The 27,038-nt window shown below is 35.3% G+C and overlaps 1 protein-coding gene across 1 annotated transcript in view; it reads right to left on the bottom strand.

Moving 5' to 3' along the window:
• Positions 1-27,038, bottom strand: part of LOC109090467 (polypeptide N-acetylgalactosaminyltransferase 9-like) — an 84,344-nt gene that overhangs the window by 40,671 nt on the left and 16,635 nt on the right. Inside the window, exons 3-4 of the mRNA XM_042753630.1 lie at positions 16,249-16,415; positions 9,355-9,529 (exon numbers count right to left, since the gene is read on the bottom strand). Coding sequence (XP_042609564.1) covers positions 9,355-9,529; positions 16,249-16,415 — 342 coding nt within the window. The remainder of the gene's footprint in view (positions 1-9,354; positions 9,530-16,248; positions 16,416-27,038) is intronic.

Here is a 27,038-nt window from a genome sequence, read left to right on the forward strand (position 1 = left end):
ATAAAAACATACAGAATATAGACAGGAACATGGAAATTCAAAAGTCAAAAAAATATGCTGCTTTGCCTCCTCTAAGCCAAATGTCCAATTTTTAAAACCCTATCTCATTACTAACACAGCTGCCAGGAATTGCTAGGATTAATTACAAAAGGGACTCTCTTTGGTATATGAGACAGGGTGTGCAGTAGGGCAACAGTGATCAGTTCTTTCATTACCCACAGGATCCAAATAGATGAAAGTGCCAGACATAAAATCAGAAATGATAAACAGGAAAATCTTGGTTGTAACTGTTGTATCCAATCCCAATCCCTTCCCCTTTCTCCTACCCCTCCATTTTGCGTGTTCACATGAAGGGGTAGGGGTGTATCGATTCTCTTTTGATTGGAGAGGGGTAGGGTTTAGGGGAATGGACAGATAGCCCTTCAAACGAAGATTTTTCGGGACCACACTTCAAAAGAAGGTGTATGAATTATCTCAGCATGAACTGGCTACAGAGGCAACATGGCTGCCCGAGTGAAAGACAAAAAAAAGAAGAAAACACAAATGTAAGCATTATTGGCATTAATAAAGATTTCAACGAAAAGTACTCATTTATGTTACATTCAATCGTGAGTTCATATTTACAGTCATGATATTCAAAGAAATGTTTGCCAAAGATCACTAAAGTTTGCTAACGTCATATCATTACAGACTGCATGATAGTGCCACAACATATTTTCAATGTCTGATCATGGCGATAACCACCATAGAAATATAATTAGAATACCCAAAACTTTTTTCTCAGATATTGCCAATTCGAGAGAGAGAGAGAGAGAGAGAGAGAGAGAGAGAGAGAGAGAGAGAGAGAGAGAGAGAGAGAGAGATGGAAGTTGCATGTATGCGCCCATGTGCGTCTCTCTTTACAGTGAGTGAGTTTACTTCAAAAACAGCATTAAATATCCTATTGTTGCTGGAAGAGATATTGTAGTGAGTATTTCAACTGTTATTAATAAGAGTTGGGGGCAGCGCTGACAAGTGTCTTTGCTCCTGGATGTGTGAGCTGCACGATCTCCGATGTGTGTGTATGTGTGTCAGTAAGAAATGCAGTAATGTAGAATGGTAATTAAAGGCTCTAATGCACACCACCAGCACACCAGTATAGGTGTGTGTATTGTAGGAGCTAGACGACGTATGACGAATAAAATTAAAACCTAACTGAAAGTATTAATAAATACTATAACAGTATATATATATATATATATATATATATATATATATATATATATATATATATATATATATATATATATATATACACATAAAAAATACTAAAATAACAAAAACAGACCAAAATCAAGACTGTGATACTGATGTACAATCAGTTCAATGATGAAACATTGAAAACACAAATTTAGATGCAACCTGGGACCATAAGACAGTACAGTCCCACAACCCATATATTTCCCTCACAGCCACGTTTTCATTCATGTCAAATTAAATATGGCACTTACCTTGACTAAAGTCCACTGGGGACATCATAAATCACTTATACTCTTCATAGAAACAATAAACCACTGCACCCCGTGCACAGTCTCGGACAATTTGCAGAGTAAACGGAATTATATCACCCACTGTGCTTGACTTGGAATGTCATCATATTGAGGTACATCCTGCTATCTTCACTGTCTTCCCCCTTTTATAGATAGCCAAGAAACAGTCCTTTGAGATTAGCCCCCCATTCTCCACAACTGATGAAGCTCCTGTGTGACATACAGTATCTCGAATTAGGAAACTTTCTCTTATGTACCTCTATCAGAAAATGAAATCTCGCCTTATTCACTGTGAAGATCCCATGAACTGTTTGTGTTTGCTCAGTGTGCCGGGAATAGTGGCTGTTTAAAAAGGTTAGGCTAGGGCAAAATGTTGCCCAAAGATTTTTGTTGTTGTTGTTTTTTCCTGTGGTAGGATGGAGGGTTTAATTTTTTATACGCTGTTTTTAAGCACATTATGGATCTGTTGAGCAGCTTAGAAGCTGGGATAGATTTATCGCCTTTGGACATGTTGCAGCCTGTTACGGTGAAGCTATGTTAGCCTCATCCTGTTAAATCTTTTATTTTTTTCCCTCCTAAATATTTACCATCATTCTCACTGTTTCTCATTTTGCAATATTATACTCTAAAAATACATGAGCTCAAATTAGATACGGATTATAATGACTTACACTGTCTTTTTAAGTGTTGCGTTGCATTGTGCTGCGTAAACATAAAACCATGTCTGCATTTGTGATCAGAGAAACAAGCGCTTCTCTACACTGCTAAAAACTTGAGTTTGAATCATCTGTGGCAAATCCTTCAAATATAAAACGTACTTACAGTCTGTGAGTCAGAACAGCCTGCATTGTAGTCTACTATCCCAGGATCATTTTTAATCACTGTTATAATTACAGAGGTGAAAACTTGCAGAACAGTAGGTTATTGAACTAATATTAATTTTCATGGTATCCCATGGGCAAAAAAAGAAAAGAAGAAGAACGTAAAACAGCAGCTAAAAAAATGAATTATAAAAACAATTTAATCAGGTAAGCTTTAAGCATAAAAAGTTCATGGGTGTAGGCTACATAACTTTACAAACATTTGATATATTAAATAAATTTAATTCAGTGTCCATTTCAATGTGCAGCAGTTTTTTTTTTTATACATACTCTAATCTTTTCAAGTAGTCTAATCTTTTCAGATAATTAAAGATTCTCTTAACAAACCTGTTACATTTCTTAATTAGAGTAATGAATTTAACATTTGACTTCTACTCAGTCAACAGCAAGATGACTCGCAAAATAATGAAGAACAGATGAAGATGAAATGGCCATAATACCAAGTATTGGAAGTATACTAAAACCCAACAGTAAAAAAAGAATAACTCTTGCTTTTGTATTTGTAGGAAATAAAGATGACCAAAAAAATTGTGCATAATTTGTGTTTATGTAACAGCTGTGGTGGTGGTTACAGCATATATCTCAGACTACACTTCCATATGGCATCCTTCCATTCCATATCCGTTTCATTTTCGGAAGGTGCGATGATGGGAATATGCGCGTCATCAATGCATACAACCACACTGGAAATTCTAAAGTATAATTTCTAATTATTGGGTTACAAGTGAACGTCAGCGAGGCACACCTTCTTTACCGCTCTGCATACAGTGGCCTTACTAATGTGCTCTGCATCCCCGATGTAGAAAACTACCAAATAAATATGCATGTGAATATGGCACACAAAATGTAACTCCCTACGAATTAAACAGCCTCCTCATCTACAGTATAAAAGGAAATGCCATTTTTGTCACTTTTATAGTGTCTGGTGTTTGACGGTGGGAGGTGGGGGAAACAAAAAATAATCTTGTTTATGTTTGCATTAAGATGATTATGCAAATGTGTTAATTCGTGACGTAGAGCCTTAACAGAATAAGATTCAAATTCCTGACGACTCGTTTAGGCGATTGCGAGCCGACTCTTTTTTTTGATAGACAATAACTTTATTTATCGTGCACTGTCGGCTTCACAACTTTGCAAATAGTTTATGTTAACATACAGCAAAATAACAAATTGCATGAAAGGTAATATTCGCAAAGGCATAATAGGGGCACTTTAAGTAAAATGCACTTAAATGCACTTGTTTTCCCCCAGGAAACAAGAACAAACATCTTAAATCATATCATTTTTCTTATATAGAAAATGCATCGTGATTAAAGAATTTTTAGATATTTGTACTTGAAATACTCAGTAAGAAAAGCATTTTTGCAGTGTGATTGACTGAATGAGGTATTTAAACATACCTTACACTTTAAAAAGGGTGAGGAGACTGTAAGAAACTGGGTTTATTGAAGAAAACCTGCTCCTGACCAAGGTAGGTTCATAGAGTATGATACCACAGTAACTGACTCTGAGTATAAGTTACCTCTCTTTCAGAAATGGGCTTGACTTACCCTGCTTTCTCGGGTTTGACAAACCTCCCATTCTGAAATGGAAAGCCCAGTTTCCTTAATTTAAGGGTTAACATACTCAGAGTTTTCACTTAACCTCCTTTCTGAAACAGGCCCCAAATATCAGTGGTTGTGCTGTGGAGGACTGGCAGTCAACCGCTCACTGTGTGTTTTTAGCTCCATTTTGCAAGTAACCTACTGTGTTTGTACTTCCAACTGACTGACTTCAGAAATGCTCATCCCTCATACTTCATTAGCTCTAATCACTTTAATTTTTTCATCTGGAGTTCTTCATCAAGTTCCAGTAGATTAGTGTGTTAAAAGGTGAATCAACAATTATGTAAAACAGCTCCAAAAAAAAGTCTTCAGTAATATATTCTTTAATATAAAACTGCACAGGTCTTTAGTTCTGACAATATCACATCAAATGCTCTAAAAATGCACCAACAAAAGCATAATGCCATATTTTACCAATATCACACCCTCACATTTCTTCATTTGTTGTTCATGTCAACACCTGTTTCAATAAATACAGAACACTTTTAATTCAAACTCTTTTTCCATCTTTCCATTACTTTATTAGAAATTTTACACTTGATTTCTTACCTTAGTTCTTTAACACAAATTAGTGTGTGCCTACACAAATAGTAATGACCTACAGTACCAGACATTTGGCTCAAGATACAAATAATTAAACCATTTAGTGAACCACAGTTTAAAATTCATTTTAAAACTGTTAGTGATGTAGCCTAGTGGTTAAAGATTCAATCTGATCTGACCCTGCACAAAGGGAAATCTATAAACTATCATCATGTGCCCTTGAGCAAGACACTTAACTCACATTGTTCATGTCATTACTGTTCTCTGAAGTGTTTGGGATAAAAGTGTCAACTGAATGACAAATATGAAATCATTTTTTATCCTGAGATTCACTTTCTGAGCTAAAGTAAACATCTGAAAAACTATGGAATAATCAATTGAAAGGTAATCTCCATAGTGTAACTGAATGGTATACAGAAAGACTTTCACTGGGAGGAACGAGGCCATGAACTCTTGGAGGTTTGCTTGAAATGTTCATAAGAAAGTGATTCATCGCATGTGACTTGATCACTAATTACGGAAATTTGATTGAAAAACAATGCATCAAGAGCCAGGGATGTGAACTTTTAAAAAGAATGAAGATATGAAAGTTTTTATTTTTTATTTTGCCTAAATATAATAATAATAATAATAATAATTATTATTATTATTTATAACATTATTTAGTACTGCCCTTCAGAATATACTTATATATTTACCAGAAAAGAAAATAATTTAAATTTACCCTGATCTTCAAATTCAAAAAGTTTTAACCTCCATGCTCTTAATTCATTGTTTTTCCTTTTGGAGCATCGGTGAGTGTTTGAACTTTTTGTAACAGTTGCGTATGAGTCCCTCAGTGTGAAAAGGTTGATGAAAGAATGGTTCAAATAATCAAAAGATGCTGGAAAACCAAAGAATTTGTGCTATCCTAAAACATCACATCACATTTTTCGCAAATCTCTGGAAATTACCACCACAAAATCATTTTTTGTGGCATTTGTGGCATCATGTGGTCATTTTGATTGCAAAAATCCTGAAAAAATTAGCAAAATCCTGGAGGGACTGTTAAGTAAACTTCACTTATACATTGTAGCTCTGCAGCACACGTTTAACAGTCAGCTAAAACACGCAAGCACTTTACAATTTTCTGTCTCTGTCTCTGTCTCTCTCTCTCTCTCTCACACACACACACACACACACACACACACACACACACACACACACACCACACACACACACACACACACACACACACACACACACACACACACACACACTTCTTTTCACCCGCTGTGAGCAAGTGCAGCCAAGTCCTGTAACTTCAACAAGGTCACATTCTGGCCCACATAATCCATCTCAGTTATCAGACTCTGCCATCCTATATTGCCATAATATGAAGAATAGGATGTTTTGGCACCTTTGTTTATGATTACATTTATGGATACAGTTATCATATACACTGAAGCAAAAGTGAAAGCATACAAATGGCCTTTTGTACACAATTTACATACAATTCAGCAATAATCTCTGGGAGCTTTTCGTGCTCTTGTACATAAAAGGGCAGTAGAATAGTGTAAAAGGAATTCAAAAGATGAAATTAAAATCCTAAATCACAAGTAAATACTCTTTCCACCCCATTCCCTATTTTCCATTATTTGGTCTCGCTTCAAACTCTAAACTCTAAATCATGGAAAAGAGCTGTGTAAAGACACTGTGTGATTGTTCTGCTCAAATACACAGATACACAGTGTTTAAGAAGTCAACCTAAGAATGACTTACTTATAGTTCAGCACACTAAACTGGGACAAGAGAAAGTATTTTTAAAATTGAAACAATTACACTCTTTAGCTTTAAAAACATTTCAAAAGATCAAAGAATTGCACTCACAGAAGAAGCTGATAAACAACTACTGTACAATTGTTTATATTGTTGTGGGACATATACCTACAGAACTTTATGATGTTTCTGTTGTTGCTATTAAATCTGTCTATAAATAATCTTGAAATTGGTGGTCACGATACAGGAATTTCTAACTTCAATTCCTTGAAAAATATCTATATTAAAGCACCTGTGAACAACTTCCGGTTCACAGGTGCTTTAATATAGATATTTTTCAAGGAATTGAAGTTAGAAATTCCTGTATCGTGACCACCAATTTCAAGTACTTTGTCAATAAGATAAAAGTGGGTTTTGTTCAAAGTAGCTGTTATCCACATAGATCTTCGATATGAATGAATATTTATTGTTAATTCATTAAATATCACAGGCTAAAAAAAATAGTAACTAGTACTCTTAGTAGTTTTTGAGAAGAGTAATTTGTACTTTTACTTAAATACTGTTCGGACACCAGTACTTTTACTTGTAATTGAGTATTATTCAAGCAATGTAACAGTACTTGTACTTAAGTACAAATTTTCAGTACTCTTTCCACCACTGTATTACTGATCCCCTCTGTGCAGTGGTTTGCATCAGCAGCAGTGATTTGAGCTGAAAAGATTTGCCGAACCTGTCGGCAGGTAGACAGGAGGCTGAAAGATAACTGAAAAAAGACCATAATACCTTTTCCATTGCCCAGGGGTCCAGGTTTTATGCTCAATACACCAGGTTATGTCTTTGTGTGTTGGCCTTGAAAACAAGAGGATTCAGAACAGCAGCCCAGCCATAAATCTAAGCTTTGTGAAGCTCATGACATACAGTTGTTGGTTTTTTTCCCCTAGTGAAGAAGATTCAGGTCTGTGGTCATATTTGAGGAGCTACTTGTACCACTTAGCAAATATCCTGTGAAACATCCATATACAGTACTAATTCTGGGAAAGGCAAAAACTTAAAGCAAGGAATGAACTGTGCTTACTGACAACACTGTTTATTTGCACACTCTGTCTGGGTTGTTTCAGTTTCTGTTTTAATAAAGAAATTACTAAGTAATAGCAAAAACACAGCCACAAAATCTGAGGTCAACACAATCTGCATGGCATTTAAGTATTGAAGGTACAGCACTATATGAATGCCTAGTGAAAGAGATAATTCACTCAAAAATTTAAATTCTGCCAAATTCCGCTCCAAACTTGTACGACTTAATTTCTCATGCTGAACACAAAAGAAGTTCTTTTAAATATTTAAACTACTCTTGTTCATAGAGTCAAAAGGGTTTAACAGAACAATGGACCCACTGACTTTCATATTATGGCAAAAAAAAGCAAACAAACAATTAAAAAGAAAAATATCTTATTTTGTGCTCCACAACTTGAGGGTCAGAAAATGTATGGCTTAAGAAAATTACATAAGCTTTATTTTTAGTGACTTTACTGCTACATTTTAATCACATTTTGTGCTTAACACATTAAATGCTTTTACTGCTTTTGCAGTTCATATATTGACTAACTGGCCTCTTTGGAATACTGTTAGTTGCCTCCAAGTTTCTTTGAAACAATATATCAAAGTGCTAATTGTCAAACTTCCAGCACAGCATACTGCCAATTTGAAATCAACTTTCCTTTGAAGCTTTGCTTGTAAGTGTGGTTACATCAAGTTACTTTAATATGTGACGTTTCTATAAATAGAAAAAAGTTCTCATCTATACATCAAATGTGTTTTAAAATTAAATAAATAAATAAACATGGGGGAACAACATGCCCATGGAAATATGGTGCAAAAACTATGTGAATTTAAAGTCAGGTGGTTCAATCTGACAACATTAGGATAAAAACTGAGGGAAAAGGGCAGTGCTCCCATGAGTTCATCATTGTTCTCAACGGATTTTATTTTTGAGATAACACTATGTTAAAGGCTTCATGAGGAATCACATTTTCCTTGATCTTTTTGACATACAAGACCTTGGTGTGCTATGAAAACATATGCTAATTTCGAACTGCTTATTTTACATGTGAAAGAGGGTGTTTCTTAAAGGTTTAGCAGAAAAAAAAATCAGTAAATTTCTTAGAGCCAGACAGAGTGTGGAAAATCGGTATGAAAAACAAAATAATGACTGTTTTTGACATTAAAAAAGCCTTTTAATGTTAGGGAAATACTTCAGGGGGAATATAATAAATTATGATATGACCTCCTTTAAATACAAAACTAAAATGCGTTTCATTTCACACCTTGAAATTTAGAGCTCACACAGAAGGAAGCACATTTAAATGAAATAGCAAACTAAGTTTTGCATGAGGAAAGTGATAATGAAACTCTAATTTAATTTTAGCTCTAAAAAAAGGTATGCATATCTCGTCTTTTCCGACCACAGATTTGGCATCATGTGCCTGAGACGGTAGCCCCATTTAGTGATCATCTGTACATGAAATGTTTACATTGTGGAACAAACAGGAAAAGCTTATTAATGGTTAATCCATAATTCCCAAATGGAGGTCATACTAATCTAATGGCAGGCCTTAATGAGAATTCTTTGTTGTAGAGTTGAAAGAGGTGATAGATGAAGGATGCTTGAGTTCATTTAAGGATTGTGATTGCAGTGGGTACAGCAAGTCTCAGCACATTGGAGCCCTAAACGGCATGTTCAAGTTTGAAAAGACTTTTCAGCAGGGTAGCCCATTACCATCAGAGAGGAAAACGGTTATTTAATTTGGGGCACATCTCATTCATCCATTTTTGAGATCATTAATCTATCAGTTCATTTTTGACAGATGCTTTAGATAAAAATCCATCAGGCTGTTTTCCTCACTAAAGACTAAGCTACCATTGATGTCATGATGAAAATTCTCTGATAAAGCAAGCCTTTGTCATGGTGAAGCATGTCAGTTATGTTCTGAGTGGTGAGACAATACCTTATAAAATAATAAAAGATTGAATACCACTTACCAGCCTGTGTTGAACTCCACGTGGGCATCAAAGAAGCCCACAACAGGAGCAGTGGCTGCGTTCCAGCCATGAATCCTGGCCCGTATAAGTCCCTCTCTTTTACTGTTCCTCACAATCTTCACCAGGCCGGGATATTGCTTATTCACGTAATGGTCCAGATTGAACTTCAACTCCACTACGAGAGAAAAACAGAGCATGTGAAGGAAGGAAATCCAAACCTCCTAAATCAATAATAGAGACTTCACATTTGTCTTTTGATTATATGAAGGTGACATTGTCTTGGAACCCCTTTTTTTTCATGCCACAGTGTGCTTTTTTTTTTATTTATTTTTTTTTAACATTTTTGTTACTTTTATGCACAGATTGTATTGTGAAGGCATTGATTATTAATTAAATTCACATTAATGCTAAAAAAAGTGTGAAATAAACTAAAATTTACGGCTGTCACTTAGCTGTATTGTAATTTTTATATAACAAATAATGATTTTTTTTTATTTGTTTTTTATGTTAGTGTACTTTTTTACCAAGGACATCAAGGAGGTATCTCATCTCAAGCGTACTTCATTCATTATGCATTTATTGGATACATAAAATGCTAGCTATGAAATCTTGTCTCTTAACAAGACATATTTGAGATGTGATGGAAATATTCCCCCAAACAAGACAAAATTATTTTGTAATATAGTTATATGCAGAGTTTTATGTTAGGAAAAAAGTGTTTTATGGCTAAAATCTGAAGAAACACCCCCCATCTCTTAAAGGTCCTTTATTAGAATCTATGTTCCCATGGAACCTTTCTATCGCACAAATGCTCTTTATAGCGCAAAAGATTTTATAGATTTTTAAAATGTTTTTCACACACACACAAAAAAGTTATTTTAAGAACTATTCACTCAAAGGTTCTTTGTGAAACCAAAAACAGCTCTTCTACGGCATCACTGCAAAAGCCTCTTTTAGAACCTTTATTTTAAATAGTGTATCGCCTTCGCTCATGATTCTGAACAAAAACAAACACTGAAAAAGCGTTCAGGTTAAAAGAAGAGGCTTGTGTTGAATTCTGTAATATATAAACTTAATAGCACAAAAGAAAAAAGAAGGTTTTAGTGGGACTATAGATGACACCGTAAATAAATCTGCCTGAATCTCCCCACTCCTTTAGTCTCTCAGAGTTAGCTATCTGTCCTCATTCAATAAGAACTCTGGGAGGTAAACAAATGGAGTTCAAGGAGAACACGCACACACTCACAGAGACAAACACACACATATACACACTCAAGGAAGATAGATGAGTGCTTGGGCTCTTTCCTGCAGGTTGCTGAGTGCTCTAGTTTCTAAGGGGAGAGGAATAAAGAGGAATAGAGCACTCTTTAAGGCACTCATGCACACAACTACCTCACCTCTCATTGATCAGCTAAGAAGAACGATTAACATTTCAATGTTTCAGTGCAATGGGAGACCCTGGCACTGGACTTAATCACCCAAGAATATGATTTGAAATGATTTTACTTAAAAAGTGAGATGTTTTTAAGTTCGCCCATAAAGACGCATAGGCAACACACACACTGTAAAGTTTCAGTAGTGACAACCACATTTAAATACCAGAGTGAATCCCCTAGATTACTGTTTTGTGAGGGTACGGAACAGAACTCTACAATGATAGACACCATGGTAGCCATAGCAACATTCTGTTTTCTCACGTGTTCAGTATCCACTATTTTTACCAAAGTCCAACCAAAGGACAATTAGTTAAAATTGACTACCAAACGACCAAAGACTCATTATGTTTGTCGATTTTAACTAAATCACCATCAACAGAGCCATCATGTTTTGTTTATGTTTAGAAGGCTACCTCACAGAGTGCACTCTTGAAGCGTTGCCATGTCCACTTATTATTAGCAACACTTATTTAACGTCTTTGGGCTTGTTGTCTGGGCTCCAGTTTACGGAGTTAATAAAGTAGGCAGATGCAGGTGACTATATTTTTTACGTGGCTTATTTCCAAGACAACACATTTGCATTTGATTTTATTATGGGCTTATTCTTATTTTTTGTTGTTGTTGTTGTTGTTTTTTCTAGCAAGATCTGGCAACACTAATGAGTCAAAACATACCCTGTGATTTCTCGCACTGCACATACAGAAAAGGTACAACTCTGATACAGGTTTAAATACGTCAATAAAAACAGGTTGTGTAGTTCGGTTCTGTACACACTGCATGGTAGTTGTCACTACCTGAATTTTTTGAAAGTGAAATTGACATGATGTGTAGCCAACTATGGTGTCCCATACTCAGAATTTGTGCTCTGCATTTAAGCCATCCAAGTGCACACAGCAGTGAGTAGTGAACACACACACTGTGAACACACTATTTTTGCTGCGTTGCCTAGGGAGCAGTTGGGGGTTTGGTGCTTTGCTCAAGGGTCTCAACTCAGTTTTGGTATTGAAGGTGAAAGAGAGCACTAGTTATTCACTCCCCCCACCTACAATCCCTGCTGGTACTGAGACTCGAACCCATGACCTTAAAGTTACAAGTTTGATTCTCTAACCATTAGGCCACTACGTGTGAGTCAATTCGGATGTAGATTGCAGTTGTCACTCCTGTAAATTAATGAACTGTGTGTGTTCAGAACAGGATTAAGCACTAAAAGCTAAACTGACAACCAATTTAACTGCAGTTGTATGTTGTCATAATATAGGCAACATTATAGGCCATGGAACAAGTATGACCATTTATTTTAACATTATATTTGCACATTTCCTCCTAAATTTCCATTGTGTTGTGAAAAGATATTCTCATTACAAGACAAATAGTATAAATACAATGCTGTGAACACAATACAATAAATATTGATGTACACTAATATATTGTACTTTACAATTTAAATAAAATATCGTTTTTTTTTTCACATTACAGAAACAAGAATGAGCCAGAGGGGTTTAAATGTGACACTGTAAGGAAAATACAAGTGCAGGCTCACACACACACACACACACACACACACACACACACACACACACACATACATTATTTAAACACATTATTTAAATTACACCACTTAATTTTGTTTCTTAATTTAGTTGCTATTTTTTCTTTTTTTGGGGGGTGAAATTTTCTGAGAGACATTTCTTCAGAGTTTTCATGAGATTCACCTAAGTCTGATTAAAGTGTCCACTAAATTAATATATGTAATACGAAAGTACAGTACATAAATATGTTAATTAATTATATCCACGCTCACTGCTTTTAATGTCAGATCTGCTCCAGTTATCATAACATGGCCATATTAGGGCAGGTACAAAAACACAATTCAGCACACACACACACACACACACACACACACACACACACACACACACACACACACACACACACACACACACACACACACACACACACAAAAAATGTGTTGTGGAATGTTATAGGATTCCCTCTGGTGCGTTCTGAACGAGATTGAAATTAAGAATCATGAGGCAGAAATATTTTATAAACATTCACCAATCAATAAAGAACAAATATCCATCCATCATACTGTGAACAGAAAAGCAGAAATAAGTTCTGGAACACAGCAGATCATAATTGAGCATTATGAAAATATTTGAAATGCATGCTGATCCTGATAGATGAGCTATGGCAAAGGGATTGTTTTGCTTTATTTAATCAACATAGAGGCTTTATCATTTTTCATCTGCATATATCAAGAACTCTGGCTTGATATACAACCATACACAATAACTAGTGATGCTTGCATATGGCACTGGAATAGCAATTAATGCAATTAAAGAAAGCCATTTTCCTCATGGATGCACACATGTACGTGTGTGCCACTAGGATTCTGTAAAACAGGATTCATCCACAAATTTATAAAATTCAAAAGTTCTCCTTTTGTGTTAAGAAATTAGAATTAACACAAAAAACAGAATTAAAAGAAAAAAAAGTGTCAAATGGGTTTGGAACGACATGTGTGTGAGTAAATGGTGATGAAATTATAATTATTGGGTGAAAACCATTATTATCTGTTTACAAGCAATGTCTAAATGAATTGAATTTCAAGGGCACAATACCACTCCATGTCACAAAAAAAAAAGAAATGTCACATTGTGAAAAACAGACACAATGTCCCTTAATATTATTCACAAGGTGAGAATAAATGTTACCCTGCATTACAGGATTCAGCTGAGATTAATCCAAACAGACAGGGATGATGGAGGGACAGAAAAGGAGGACAAAAACCTTATTGGCTTCAGTGAATAGCACTCTATTAAATATCTTCATAATGGACAGAAGACTTAGAGAGACAGAGACATGCTTACTAAGGTCAATTCATTATTCAAGTGCTAAGGATACCTGAACTTCCAGCCGTTTTTTTGGGCACAAGCTCTAAACCGGAGACGACAAGCTACAGCTCTGAGAAAAGGTCAAGTAGGCAACCTTTGCATGTTAACAGTTTAATGTCAGCTGGAAGAAGCTGAACCATCAGCAGAAAATTAGCATATGAAATTAGAAATGGTCAACACCACATCCAGAGAAGCTGACTGTGTGAGATAACAGAATATTGGGAAGATAGTGGTACTGCCAGTCATCCGTTCTCCACAAACCTCCACCTCTACGGGTGAAAAAAGATTTAGAGGTACTGCCATTTTAAATATATATATTTCATGTACATCTGATAAAAAGGAATTTTTGACAACTCTCAGATGTATGCTAGAATATAGAGATATAATAAAAACATATATATATTAAAAAATATATATATATATTATATATATATATATATATATATATATATATATATATATATACACACACTACTGATCAACAGTTTGGAATCATTAAAGGGGAGGTCTAATGCTATTTCATGCATGTTGAGTTATTTACACTGTTAAAGAATTTGATTCTCATGCTGAACATGGCAAAAGTTTCAAAAAATTATATGAATGTAGAATGGAGTATTTCTGTATCAAATATACTCCTTCCGGTTTTGTACAAGTTTCTGAGAGTTTTTTTGTTTTTCGAGCTTGGCTCTTCATGACGTAATGAAGGGGGGAACTCCTTGTATGGGCATTTCTCCCGGAAGAGTGCACCCACACACACACATCGACCAGAGTGAGAGCAAGACCACGCCCATCAACATGCTTCATTCGGCTGCACTGAACAGGACTCGCTCGAGAAGAATGTCGCCAAAGAAGTGTGTTTTTGGTTGTAAGGGAACGATTACCTTGTTCAGCTTACCAAAGAACCCAGCATTACATGAACAGTGGATGCAGTTTGTTTTTCCGGGGCAGCAGCTGAGTTTTGCTAGTGTGTTTGTTGGTTAACGTTTTATAAACAAGGCCCAGTTCGGCGCTGGATTTGCACATTGTTTGATACTGGAAGATGGAATGGTCCCAGCTATAAAAGATGCTGGTCATGATTCAGAACTGCAGACGGTAAGTGAAAATGTGTGTTTTGTTGGCAATCGGGCAAGTGCTCGTCACTCTTTAGTTCCACCCATGGCGTGCCTCCAGGAGCTTGGCTGTTTTCGGAAAGAATTGGAAAGCTGTATTTTTCTTTTATAAATATGATAAAACTAAAGACCCATTGGAGCTATGAATGATGCTATACTACTCTATATGTACTCAAGATCAACAAGAGATTGGGTGAAACTGTGTGTGTTATGTCCCCTTTAACATCTTAAATGCTCACATGGCTGCATTTATTTGATCTAAAAAGATATATATACAGTATAAAAGAAAGAAAGAAAGAAAGAAAGACATGAAAACTGTTCTTTTCAATTGTAGTACTACTTTAAAATATTACTGGTTTTACTTTTATTTTTTATTATATATTATTATTATAATAAAATAAAATTAATCCAACTTTTATATTTGTTCAAAAAATAATTTTTTTTTTTTTTTTTTATTTTTTTTCGAAAAGACTAAAAATACAGTGAAGCGACTTCTGGGGACTAAATTAAACTTCAGAGAGTGCTTCTGTGTCAAATGGCACAGATGTGGACTTGCAGTCTTACGGGCTTCGCTCACATGTGTCCATGGGGTCCACAAGCCTGTATCCTATTCAGCATTTTAGGATTTAGAAGGGTGCTCATGACGGTGTGCTCGAGGGTGCTTTGCAGCCTCTATGTGCCCTCAATCCCGAGTCAAACCTGCACTTATATGAACTACAATCTAAGAGTGATGAAGAGGATTCTAGAAGAGAGTGGTTGATTACTGCTCCACTTTGCTTGGTATTAAGGCTGTATACGAAAAAAATTGTGCCACAGAAAACATATTTTCATGTTACACTGAAAAAAAAAAACTGTTCATTACTGAAAAAGCTACACTACTTTGAGAACAGCTGAGCTGCTGTCACACTAATGAAAAATATTAAGACATGTTCAGTTAGAAGCATCACTGCTTTTAGTTAGTCTAATACTTCAGTGCAGTTTGACCAGATAAAACAAATGCAAAACATAGAGCGTCAGTGGAAACTGTAAATAATGTTTAAAAAAAAAAGTAGAAGAACAATCTGTCTTTACCTTTAAAGGTTATTTATAAATCTTGAGCTGTGTGCAAGAGTACATACCTAAAAGTTTACTCTTGCTGTGTTTGTCTCTTGCTGTTTATTTTTCCTCTTTTTGTTAGTCTTTAACAGCAGTCTCTAACCAAGCAACAAAAATGTTTGTTTGCTCAGACAAAACACTGACTGTTATAGCATACCAAAACAAGTTAGTCATATTTTATCTGGGGATGTTATGCTGTTTATTCATGCTGCATTTTATGTAATCTTTCTTTATTAAAGCTTTTACGTCTGAAGCAACAGGATAAACTGGTAAACATTCAGGAGCTGTATTAGATTCTGAAAAAAACAAATAAACAAATAAAATCATTAAAAGAAACACAAATGGATGCGTCCATACCGCTGTCACTGTTGTCGTCCACCAGTATGATTTCTTTAAGTAGGTGTGCCGGGGTGTGGTTGACCACACTGTGTACAGACCGCAGGATGACAGAGAGAGCTTCGTTCACAAAGATGAAGACGACAGAGATCTGGGGAAGGTCATCAGAGTAGGTCAACTGCTTACACCTGGAGAGAAAACACACAGTTTGCAGCCTTATAGTCAGAACATTTAATCATTTTACATTATAGGAAAAATCACAACTGACCATAATACATTTTTTAGTATGTTATGCAAGTTTTATTGTGCATGAGTCAACTTTTTAATTTGTTTCATTATTATTCATAACAAATATTAGGATTTCATTGTTTAAATGAAAATCAAGTCCCAACTGAAGTGTTTTCTACTAAATATATATAAAAGCATATGATGCACTAATTCTAGAGCTCTATAAAGCAGGATGGATTCTGATCAACTGTCAATGCTTTTATCATTTATCAGAAAAAAAAAATTGAAAGTGATTTCAACAATATTGTTTCTTAGTGTCATCATTACAGTTGTGTTGTGAACACTGCTATTTTTTATTTTTCATTTTTTATTTAGAATGATTTTTAAAACTATATCTTGTTATTGTTATAGTTATAGTCCTTGTGAATGTCTATGTGAATGGGCCTTTGTAGTCTTACTGAGAAACTGTAGTCATATTTTGTTGAAGTACCAACCTGGATTACTCTCAATGGCTTGTGTTGCACAAATATCTATTTATAGATGGAATATAGAAGATTATGCTCTGGATAAGATGAAAATGCTGGTGCAAAGCTATATTAGAAACATAAAGCACTTCATTACATTTAGGCGCCCTAGAGGAGTTCTCATATTAGTACAAGGTACAGAGACACTGAAGAACTAAAATACAACCTGACATCTCAAACCTAAAGATTAGTTGTATTGCAACAAATATATATATATATGCATGTGCATATTTACTGTGTTGCTAACACTTTCTGCATTCTAGTTATTGACAAACCCTGACAAGCCAAAATTCAGTCCCACATTTAACCTTTTCTTGTGGGAAAAATTGAGGCACACTGACAGCCTTTATTGCACACTGTAAATGCTGACTGGTTACTACCTCAACCCATAAAAAACAGAACAACACCTCACTCTCAAATCTCCAAATACGGAAGATCAAAGCAGCGATCAATAATAATTTATATCTCATAAATTACCCGTATGGACTTACTTTCAGCTCTTTAAATATGGCTGAGGATTACAGGGCTCAGAAATAGGTTATATTTCATAAAATACGATTACAGAGACTAGGTTTGGCATTTAGCAGATTCAAATTCTCTGGGCAATCACATTATTGAGGAACACCAAAGTTGTTTGCTCACAAAAAGGTATACTGAGTAGTCAAGTAATCAAATTATATATAAGCAAAACAAAAACATATATTTGTCTTGGTCATATATTACAGTATATCCAGTTGTAATAGAATTGTTGCAATATGTAAGTTACTAAATTCTTGTTTGTTGAACAGTTCTATAAAAGCAATACCACATTTTTAAAGGTGCTGATATTTGTGGAAATCTTGCTTGTGTGATAATTGGGGCATCTGTTAACTTGAATTTTGAGGACATTTTGGTAATTTTATTAGCATTTTTGCCCCAAGTTTCCATTGATTTCAAAATCTGCATAGTGTGCTTCAATCAATATCCAAAAATGAAATAACTGACTAATCCCATTTTGAGTAAAAAAGCAATGATTTATGAAAGCAAAAAATTAAAAAATCTTTAGTAGGAGCAAATTACAGTTAAATTCCTTGAGATCTACTGATTTTAAATGTACAAATTTCATGTAAAGAATAAAATAGATACAAATAACATGGGAAGTGGGAATAACATGGGAAATAAAAATATTAATATATAAATATATATACACACACAGGTGCATCTCAATAAATTAGAATGTCATGGAAAAGTTCATTTATTTCAGCAATTCAACTCAAATTGTGAAACTCATGTATTAAATAAATTCAATGCACACAGACTGAAGTAGTTTAAGTCTTTGTTCCTTTTAATTGTGATGATTTTGGCTCACTAACATTTAACAAAAACCCACCAATTCACTATCTCAGCAAATTAGAATATGGTGACATGCCAATCAGCTAATCAACTCAAAACACCTGCAAAGGTTTCCTGAGCCTTCAAAATAGTCTCTCAGTTTGTTTCACTAGGCTACACAATCATGGGGAAGACTTCTGACCTGACAGTTGTCCAGAAGACAATCATTGACACCCTTCGCAAGGAGGGTAAGCCACAAACATTCATTGCCAAAGAAGCTGGCTGTTTACAGAGTGCTGTATCCAAGCATGTTAACAGAAAGTTGAGTGGAAGGAAAAAGTGTGGAAGAAAAAGATGCACAACTATCCGAGAGAAACGCAGCCTTATGAGGATTGTCAAGCAAAATCGATTCAAGAATTTGAGTGAACTTCACAAGGAATGGACTGAGGCTGGGGTCAAGGCATCAAGAGCCACCACACACAGACGTGTCAAGGAATTTGGGTACAGTTGTCGTATTCCTCTTGTTAAGCCACTCCTGAACCTGGGCTAAGGAGGAGAACCACTGTTGCCCAGTGGTCCAAAGTCCTCTTTTCAGATGAGAGCAAGTTATTTCATTTGGAAACCAAGGTCCTAGAGTCTGGAGGAAGGGTGGAGAAGCTCATAGCCTAAGTTGCTTGAAGTCCAGTGTTAAGTTTCCACAGTCTGTGATGATTTGGGGTGCAATGTCATCTGCTGGTGTTGGTCCATTGTGTTTTTTTTGAAAACCAAAGTCACTGCACCTGTTTTACCAAGACATTTTGGAGCACTTCATGCTTCCTTCTACTGACCAGCTTTTTGAAGATGCTGATTTCATTTACCAGCAGGATTTTGGCACCTGCCCACACTGCCAAAAGCACCAAAAGTTGGTTAAATGACCATGGTGTTGGTGTGCTTGACTGGCCAACAAACTCACCAGACCTGAACGCCAGAGAGAATCTATGGGGTTTTGTCAAGAGAAAAATGAGAAACAAGAGACCAAAAAATGCAGATGAGCTGAAGGCCACTGTCAAAGAAACCTGGGCTTCCATACCACCTCAGCAGTGCCACAAACTAATCAAAGCAAAGTAATTAAAGCAAAAGGAGCCCCTACCAAGTATTGAGTACATGTACAGTAAATGAACATACTTAAACTACTTCAGTCTGTGTGCATTGACTGATTTCATACACAAGTTTCACAATTTGAGTTGAACTACTGAAATAAATAAACTATTCAAAAAAAACTTAACAATTGAGATGCACCTGTGTGTGTGTGTGTGTGTGTGTGTGTGTGTGTGTGTGTGTGTGTGTGTGTATATATTAGTGGTGGGCATAGATTAATTTTTTTAATCTAGATTAATCTCACTGTAATCTTGGAATTAATCTAGATTAATCTAGATTTAAATGGCTCATTTGAATTCTGCCGAAGGCATTCAAATTATGTTCAAAAAGATGTACTTGTTAGTACTGATAGAGCTGTGCTGCACGCAAACATAGTAGTTTGACGACGAATCTTCCCCTGCGCTACATTGCTTGGCCCGGCATCTTCCGCATTAGCTAAGGGATGCTTTGCGTTTAGGTGGTACTTGAGATTGGAAGAACTCCTACAGTAAACTAATTTAGCATTGCACAAGTTGCAAACAACCTTACGCCTGTTTCACACATACTCCGTCTGCAGTGCGTATGCGTTGCATTTTTTTTACGCACCCATGTTAACGGATTCCAGCGTTCACGCGGTTGCGGTCCGTCAGTGCGTTCCAGGAGCGGTGCGTCTGCAGCAGTGTACATAGTCTAATTTTGCTGTGCTGCATGCGCTGAATTAAAATTACAGCACATTGTTCGCGGTAAAAATTAACATGGATTGACACGGAAATGCAGTAATTTCACAATAAATGTATACTAATTAAAGCCTACTGTTTTTCACACGCAACACATGGGTTTTGGCTAGGTTTTAAAACAAGAAAAAAAAACACCTTTAGATAACGAGGCAACATGATATAGGCCTATGCACTTTTATGGAAGCAGAAAAACAAAGTTCATTAAGAACCGTGCGATTGCTTGTAATAAAGATCTAAATGCAAAAGGCACGAGAGTCGACTGTTTCTGTCAGCGGTGCTTTAATTTTGTAATATTTGCGATATCCCAACAAGAAAAAGTAGGCTAATTGTTGTGTTTAAATGTTTTTCCGCTTGCTTGAGCAGCTTATTATACAAACCTAGAAGTCAAATGCATGAATAATATGTTGTTTTTATTTATTAAGTTTAAACTAATGTCTATGATTATGAAAGTCTGTTACTGTTCTGTGATAAGAGTCACATTTTTTTTTTTTTTTTTTACATGGTTTGAAATATAGAATAATGAACAAATGTTATGTTTGTGGACTACACAGCCACGGATCAGTAGCGGACTGCAAACGCGTCCTGTGTGAAAGCACAATGAGTCCGTGCTGCTTCTGCACCACATACGTAACGCACACGGACTGCAGTACGCACTGCAGACGGAGTATGTGTGAAACAGGTGTGAGTCTTGTCGAGGTTTTTTTTTTTTGGGAAGCTTGGAAATTTCACAGTAGGCATACACACAGGTTCGAAGACTCGTTCTCGCCCCCTACAGTGCGGTGAAAGTCACCATAGCTTGCGTAGTATAGACCCAGCTCCCAACCCAACTTTGAGAACAGATTAATGGCGATATTTTTTTTATCGCCCGATAAGAGTCGCACGCCGATAACGGCCCACCACTAATATATATATATATATATATATATATATATTTAAAGCATTCAGTACACTGATACAGTAGCATTCAGTCTTCCCAATAATGAGAACTTTTTTTTTTCCATTCATAGTGCAAAACAAGAATTACAGATCACACATGACTAATGGTCCACTAAAATAATGAGTGTGGCAATTTATGCATAGGCATTTTCTTCATTATAACCACCAGAAATCAGTTTCTGGTAAGATTTGAGGAGAGCAGGTAATTGTGCATATAGTCTAACACAATCATACTATCAAGCTAACTCAAATACTGTTTATACTGAATGCTGAATATGCTAAAGCCTTTTTTTTTTTTTTTTTTGGAATAACAAGCATAAAATCCCTATCTGACAGATATCACTGAAATACTAGTTGTCTTGAGAAATTACACAAGTCCCTGTTTTAGCACAAGGCTCTGTAAACAGCAAAAAAAGGGGATCTGACCGTGGTGTGTTATAGCCCATCAGAAAACCTGGAGTCGCGCCTCTGCCTGTCAGTCATACTACGCATTGGGGTTTGCTGCATTGTCTTTGAAGGATAGAGATTTGGAGAGGAGGTATGCGAGGGATTGGAGGGTGTCTAATTCAATGGCATAGTCTAAAATAGAGACATTAGCAAGATGTCTGTTAGGCTTATATTGCTTACAGCAGATTTAAACTGTCCTCTGTAGTTATGTAACATCTAAGGACCTTAATAAGCAGAATGAGTCCTGTGTAAATCAATGTAAAAACATGAGCAAAAAAATGCTCAATTCAGTGCAACAGTTTAAGAATGTATTTATGTGTTTACATTATGAATAAGCTCCAATGAGGCCCTGTTTAAAAATGTTTAAATTATTTAAAAAAAATCTACATTTTATGGCATCTACGTACATAATGCATAAAATAAGCATTAACTGAAAAAAAAAAAAAATCATCTAGTTGCCAAGAAAACATTTATCATTTTCATTTAGTTTAATTTGATGTAATAAAATAACTACAACTAAAATTGAAATAAAAATTTATAAAATCTATATAAACACATAAAAATCCCCAAAACAAATATAAAAGCAACTAAAATATACAACAAAATCTCTTAAACTTAAATTAAAACTTAAACTTAAAAAAAGCTAAAAATGAATTCAAACTAAGATCAATTATTAGTGGTCGGCTGATATATCGCTGATATTTGGCATTAGGTTTATCTGTTATGCCGATGCGTTCGAGGCAGGACTTTAATTTTGACGGCGCTGAGAGCGGCAGCGCCTGAGCACACAGTGTTCACATTCTTCCTCTTGTTCGCCGTCGGTGTTAACAGTTCAGTCTAATACAAATAGAAGTCTGTCTAATAATCTGATAGAACTGTTAAACAAAGGAATTAAAATTTATACAAAAAGTATTATAACGATTGCTTTTATATTATTAGTAACAGAAAGGCAAACATTATAATACTTTCTCATTTGCTGTCAGCATTCAGCAAATACGCATTTACAACATTTAAACAAATCTTTGAATAGCTAATGAAAATTTTATTTCACAAACCTTGCAAACTTCTAAAACAAACATCTAAAAAAGAGGTGTGTTCAGGTGCATTGTTTGCACATTGCTATTTTGAGGAACTGAAAATAGACTGCCATAGACCAACTCAAACATGGTCTATAGCCTGGCACAATATTTTTTCTTTGTTATTTAAAGAGTGCATTAGTAATATGTGCCTATAGGCAGGTACAATACACAACGCACTTACACTTTGCTTATTATACACACAGGGACGCGCAGCAGCACAGAAACATTTTTAAATATGAAAAATTACATTCCGCCATGTAAATAGCGAACCCGCCATGGCACGAGCGCAACTGGCTTTTAAAGGGGATGGGAGATGAGACTCTGATTGGTTTATTGCATGTTACGCCCAGAAAACACCCATTACTCATTAAGAGAATAGGGACAACCCATTTAGACTATGCGCCGATCGTTTCCCCGTTGTTAAACTAGCAAAAGTGGATTCTTCAAAAGTGGACGCGTAGTGGAAGTGGAGTGCACCTGCGCGGTGTGCTTTAGACCATGCGCGTAGATCGTTAAAATAGGGCCCACTATTCGTGATTTCAAATTATGCTGTGCTTTATGCATTTGCTCACTGTCATATTCATGTAATTTTCACTGTGTGCTGTATGTAAAATGAGTTACACCGTGTCTACACTGGACGCGAGTGGCGCGGTGTGACAAAATACTAGAACTCATTACAATCAGTGATGCTGTCTACACTGGATACGGCACGGCGCGATACAACAAATCCCTGACAGTAAACTGCTGCTGCGTTCTATTTATGATGTGCTGACACAAATTTCAAATGAATTTCAATGGTCACTTTGTTGTGTCAAAGACTATAGGAATACCCAAGACATGTCACTCGTACACAGTTTTGAATGGGAAAAAATGCAACCCTCAATATGAATATTAGCAGTTGCTTTTATCCAAACTACAGAGGCTCAAGAAGAGTCAAAATATGTCCAGTTGATCAATTCTTTGACTAAAGTGTGGCTATAAGCAATGAAAAAAGTAAGAAATGAAAGCAAGCACATTGATGGAATATTGCTTATATCAGCTAGACTGTGCTAAAGCAAGCATGCAGCAATGGCTAACATTCAGTGCATAAATACTAAATATTATGATAGTTTCATCAGTGACAGCTGTGCAAATGTCATTCAAAGCTATTTATAACAGTCCTCTAATACCATGTAGTTCTGCAGCCATAGCAGCATAAGGAAGGTTTGATTGATCAGGCCATTAAAGCATTTTTTCTGCTTCCCAGCAGGTTGCTGTTTCTCCAATCCCTTTTCTTTTTTCTTCCTCAATCACTCATGCAAAGCACTCTGAGTACAAAACTGATGTCACCAGCAGTATTTTTCCACAAAATGTGCATGAATACATAAAATAAATCCAAGTAAATCCGTCTACATGTTATCACAGGAGTGAAAAGCACCGCCACGTTCAGGTGACACAGCCAAAACAACAATGCAAAGTCACGTCAACACTGAAAAATAAGCACATTTTTAATCATTTTTTAATCCTTGATTTGTTTGAGTAATATTTAACATACAGTACATAAAGATAATTTAATCTAAGAAGCTTTACCTAAGTTTTGTGTTGTTGTTGTTGTATTTAATTACACATTTTGTATAACAAAAATGTACACAAGATTAAAAATGTGTACAGTATATAGACATATATTATTACATTATTTTATACATACAACATGATTTCTGAAAAATTATGTGACACTAAAACTGTAATAATGTCTGCTTTGCTGTCACAGAAATAAATGATATTTAAAAATATATTCAAATAGAATACAGTTTTTTTTTTTTTAATGCTAATAATATGTCACAATCTCTGAGAGACCCCTTCATATGATTAAAAGTGCATTGGGTGTACAGTAGTACATAGTAAAGCGCTACTGTATATAAATGCATCCTCATCCATTCATTTATTCAAACTTATTTCTACTGTATTTTTGATTAAATAAATCCAGTCTAGAGCATAAGAGACTTTTAATTATTCAGTGGTGTGTATAAAATATACTACTGCAAATATAATTAGAAATTAAAGAAATGTAAGCATTTTTTTTTCATAAACCATACATTATGTAATACAAAATTAAATAAACAATTTCCCAAACGTACAAAATAATTTTATGTCCTCTAACGGCTATCAATGCAATATATATATATATATATATATATATATATATATATATATATATATATATATAACTGCACTTATAGTCTGTTATACTGTGTCAGCTATTACTGTAGTTAAATGACCATAGGTAATTTTACACATTCATTGCTCTAGTTACACCTTCTATCTAGGCCATTGCTCAAGTCTGAATTTATACAGCTGGACGGGGCAGGCAGCTATGGGCTGTAACAGGATGAGAGATGGACTCATCTGTGTGAAACAGAGCCAAAGCTGGCTGTCCAGTTATCATAATTTGACCTGGAACAAAGCATGACAGAAACAGACACCTAAATTAAGATGTATTCCTATCTCTCTCTCTTGCTCTTTTCTCTCCGCCTCTCCCTGAACTATTTCTCTCTATAAGACTTCACATTAACCTCTAACACTTCCTCTGCGTTCTGATTCCAGACTAGAAGCAACTAGCTGATTGTGATCATATACCTCCACTAAAAAAAATAATAACTTGCCTTGTCACTGCAACATGTTTTCACTGAAAACATCTCATCAGTACAAGAAGGAGTGTTGATAGATCTCAACACCCTTTTGATCTCATTCCCACTAAATAAAGGCTCAGAAAAAGAACAATCCAAAAGAACAAACAAAAGTTCATTTCATTCATTTGTGAATGTTCAATCTCCTTACATACAGTTTCCACCTTCATCCTTTTCCGAGTCAATAATAAAATGGCTCCTTGATGTAGTTATATCGATTTGTTTTCTTCGGTTGGTGGTAAATTAATTTGCGTCAAGTACTTTGAGTTAAGGTCAGCCTGACCTTTTTAAGAGACTACTTTTCTTTTGGCTGTATGCAATTAAGTATTTTTTTTACAAAGCACCTTCGACCAAAGAGACTGAAGAACAGGCTATCCTGGAGATCTGCAATTAAATATGCATTAAAGAGAAACGGCCATCAGTGCACTGCCATTTCTGGACATCAAAGACCTTTAGAGAATGACTCCTCAATTAGCCAAGATACACATCAACAGCTGTTTGCAGGGCATCAGTGTCAGAAACACAAACCAATCTGAGGCTCTGTGCTGCTGGCTGAATGTAACTGATTGTGTCCTCTACAGGACCGGATCAAAAGACCACTAGGCTTTGGGGCACAAACGCCACAAAGAGGACCTATACAAACACCCAATAAACCATCCATAAACCTCAAGTAATGATGTCTGCATAATATATCTGCTGAACAGTACACTACTGTTATGATTTTAAGGTAGGATCTGGTCACACATTTAATGAGAATACATGTCCACTTTTGGAAAAAAAACAAAAACAACCAATTTCTTCATCTAGTGCAGATCATTTATATTAACACTTCAAAATAACTAATACCAATTGTTATGGTACAGTAGAATAACAATATATCTAAAAGAATAAATGCTTACTTTGTAAGCAATTCATAATTTCAATTTAGACATTGCTGCCTCAACTAGAATAGCTTCCTGTTCAGGAAATGTGTGGAATTCAGCACTGATGAAAAATGAATTTCCCTTTCTCTAATCTTTTTGGGGCCAGTAAGATTTTTATCTTATTTTTTTAATGAATTAATACTTTTATTCAGCAAGGAAGCATTAAAATGATCACAAGTGACAGTAAAGACATTTATAATGTTACAAAATATTTCCATTTCAAAAAATGCTATGAACTTTCTATTCATCAACAAATGCAGAAAAAAAAGATCAAGGTTTCCACAAAAATGTTAAGCAGCACTGCTAAAATATCAGCTTTGGAATCACAGAAATAAATATAATTTATTATAATAAAAAAAAATTAAATAAATAAATAAATAAAAAAAACATATATAATATATATAAAGAAAACAGTTATTTTAAACTGTTTTCAACATTGATAAAAGTAAGAAATGTTTCATAAGCACCAATTCAGCATATAAGAATGATTTCTGAAGAATCACATGACACTGAAGACTGGAGTAATGGCATCTTAAAACTCAGTTTTGCCATCACAGAAATGTTACATAAAAAAAAAAAAAAGATAAAAAAGAAAACATATATACTGTATGTATTTTAGCACTGCACAAAATAATGATACATACACATTTCACAGTGTTGAATGCAAAATTATAGAATTGAGGACTGCAAGCAGACATATTCATTTTAATTTTTCATGTTTCTTACCAAACAAGGAGCGTATCTATGTATTATTTACCACAAATCTACCCTGTTCTACCATGTTAAATAAATCATTACAATTATGTTTCCATTCTCATAAACTAGAACGTCAAGAGGCGTATAA

The sequence above is a fragment of the Cyprinus carpio genome, chromosome A5, assembly GCF_018340385.1.
Source record: "Cyprinus carpio isolate SPL01 chromosome A5, ASM1834038v1, whole genome shotgun sequence".
Classification (NCBI taxonomy): Eukaryota; Metazoa; Chordata; class Actinopteri; order Cypriniformes; family Cyprinidae; genus Cyprinus; species Cyprinus carpio.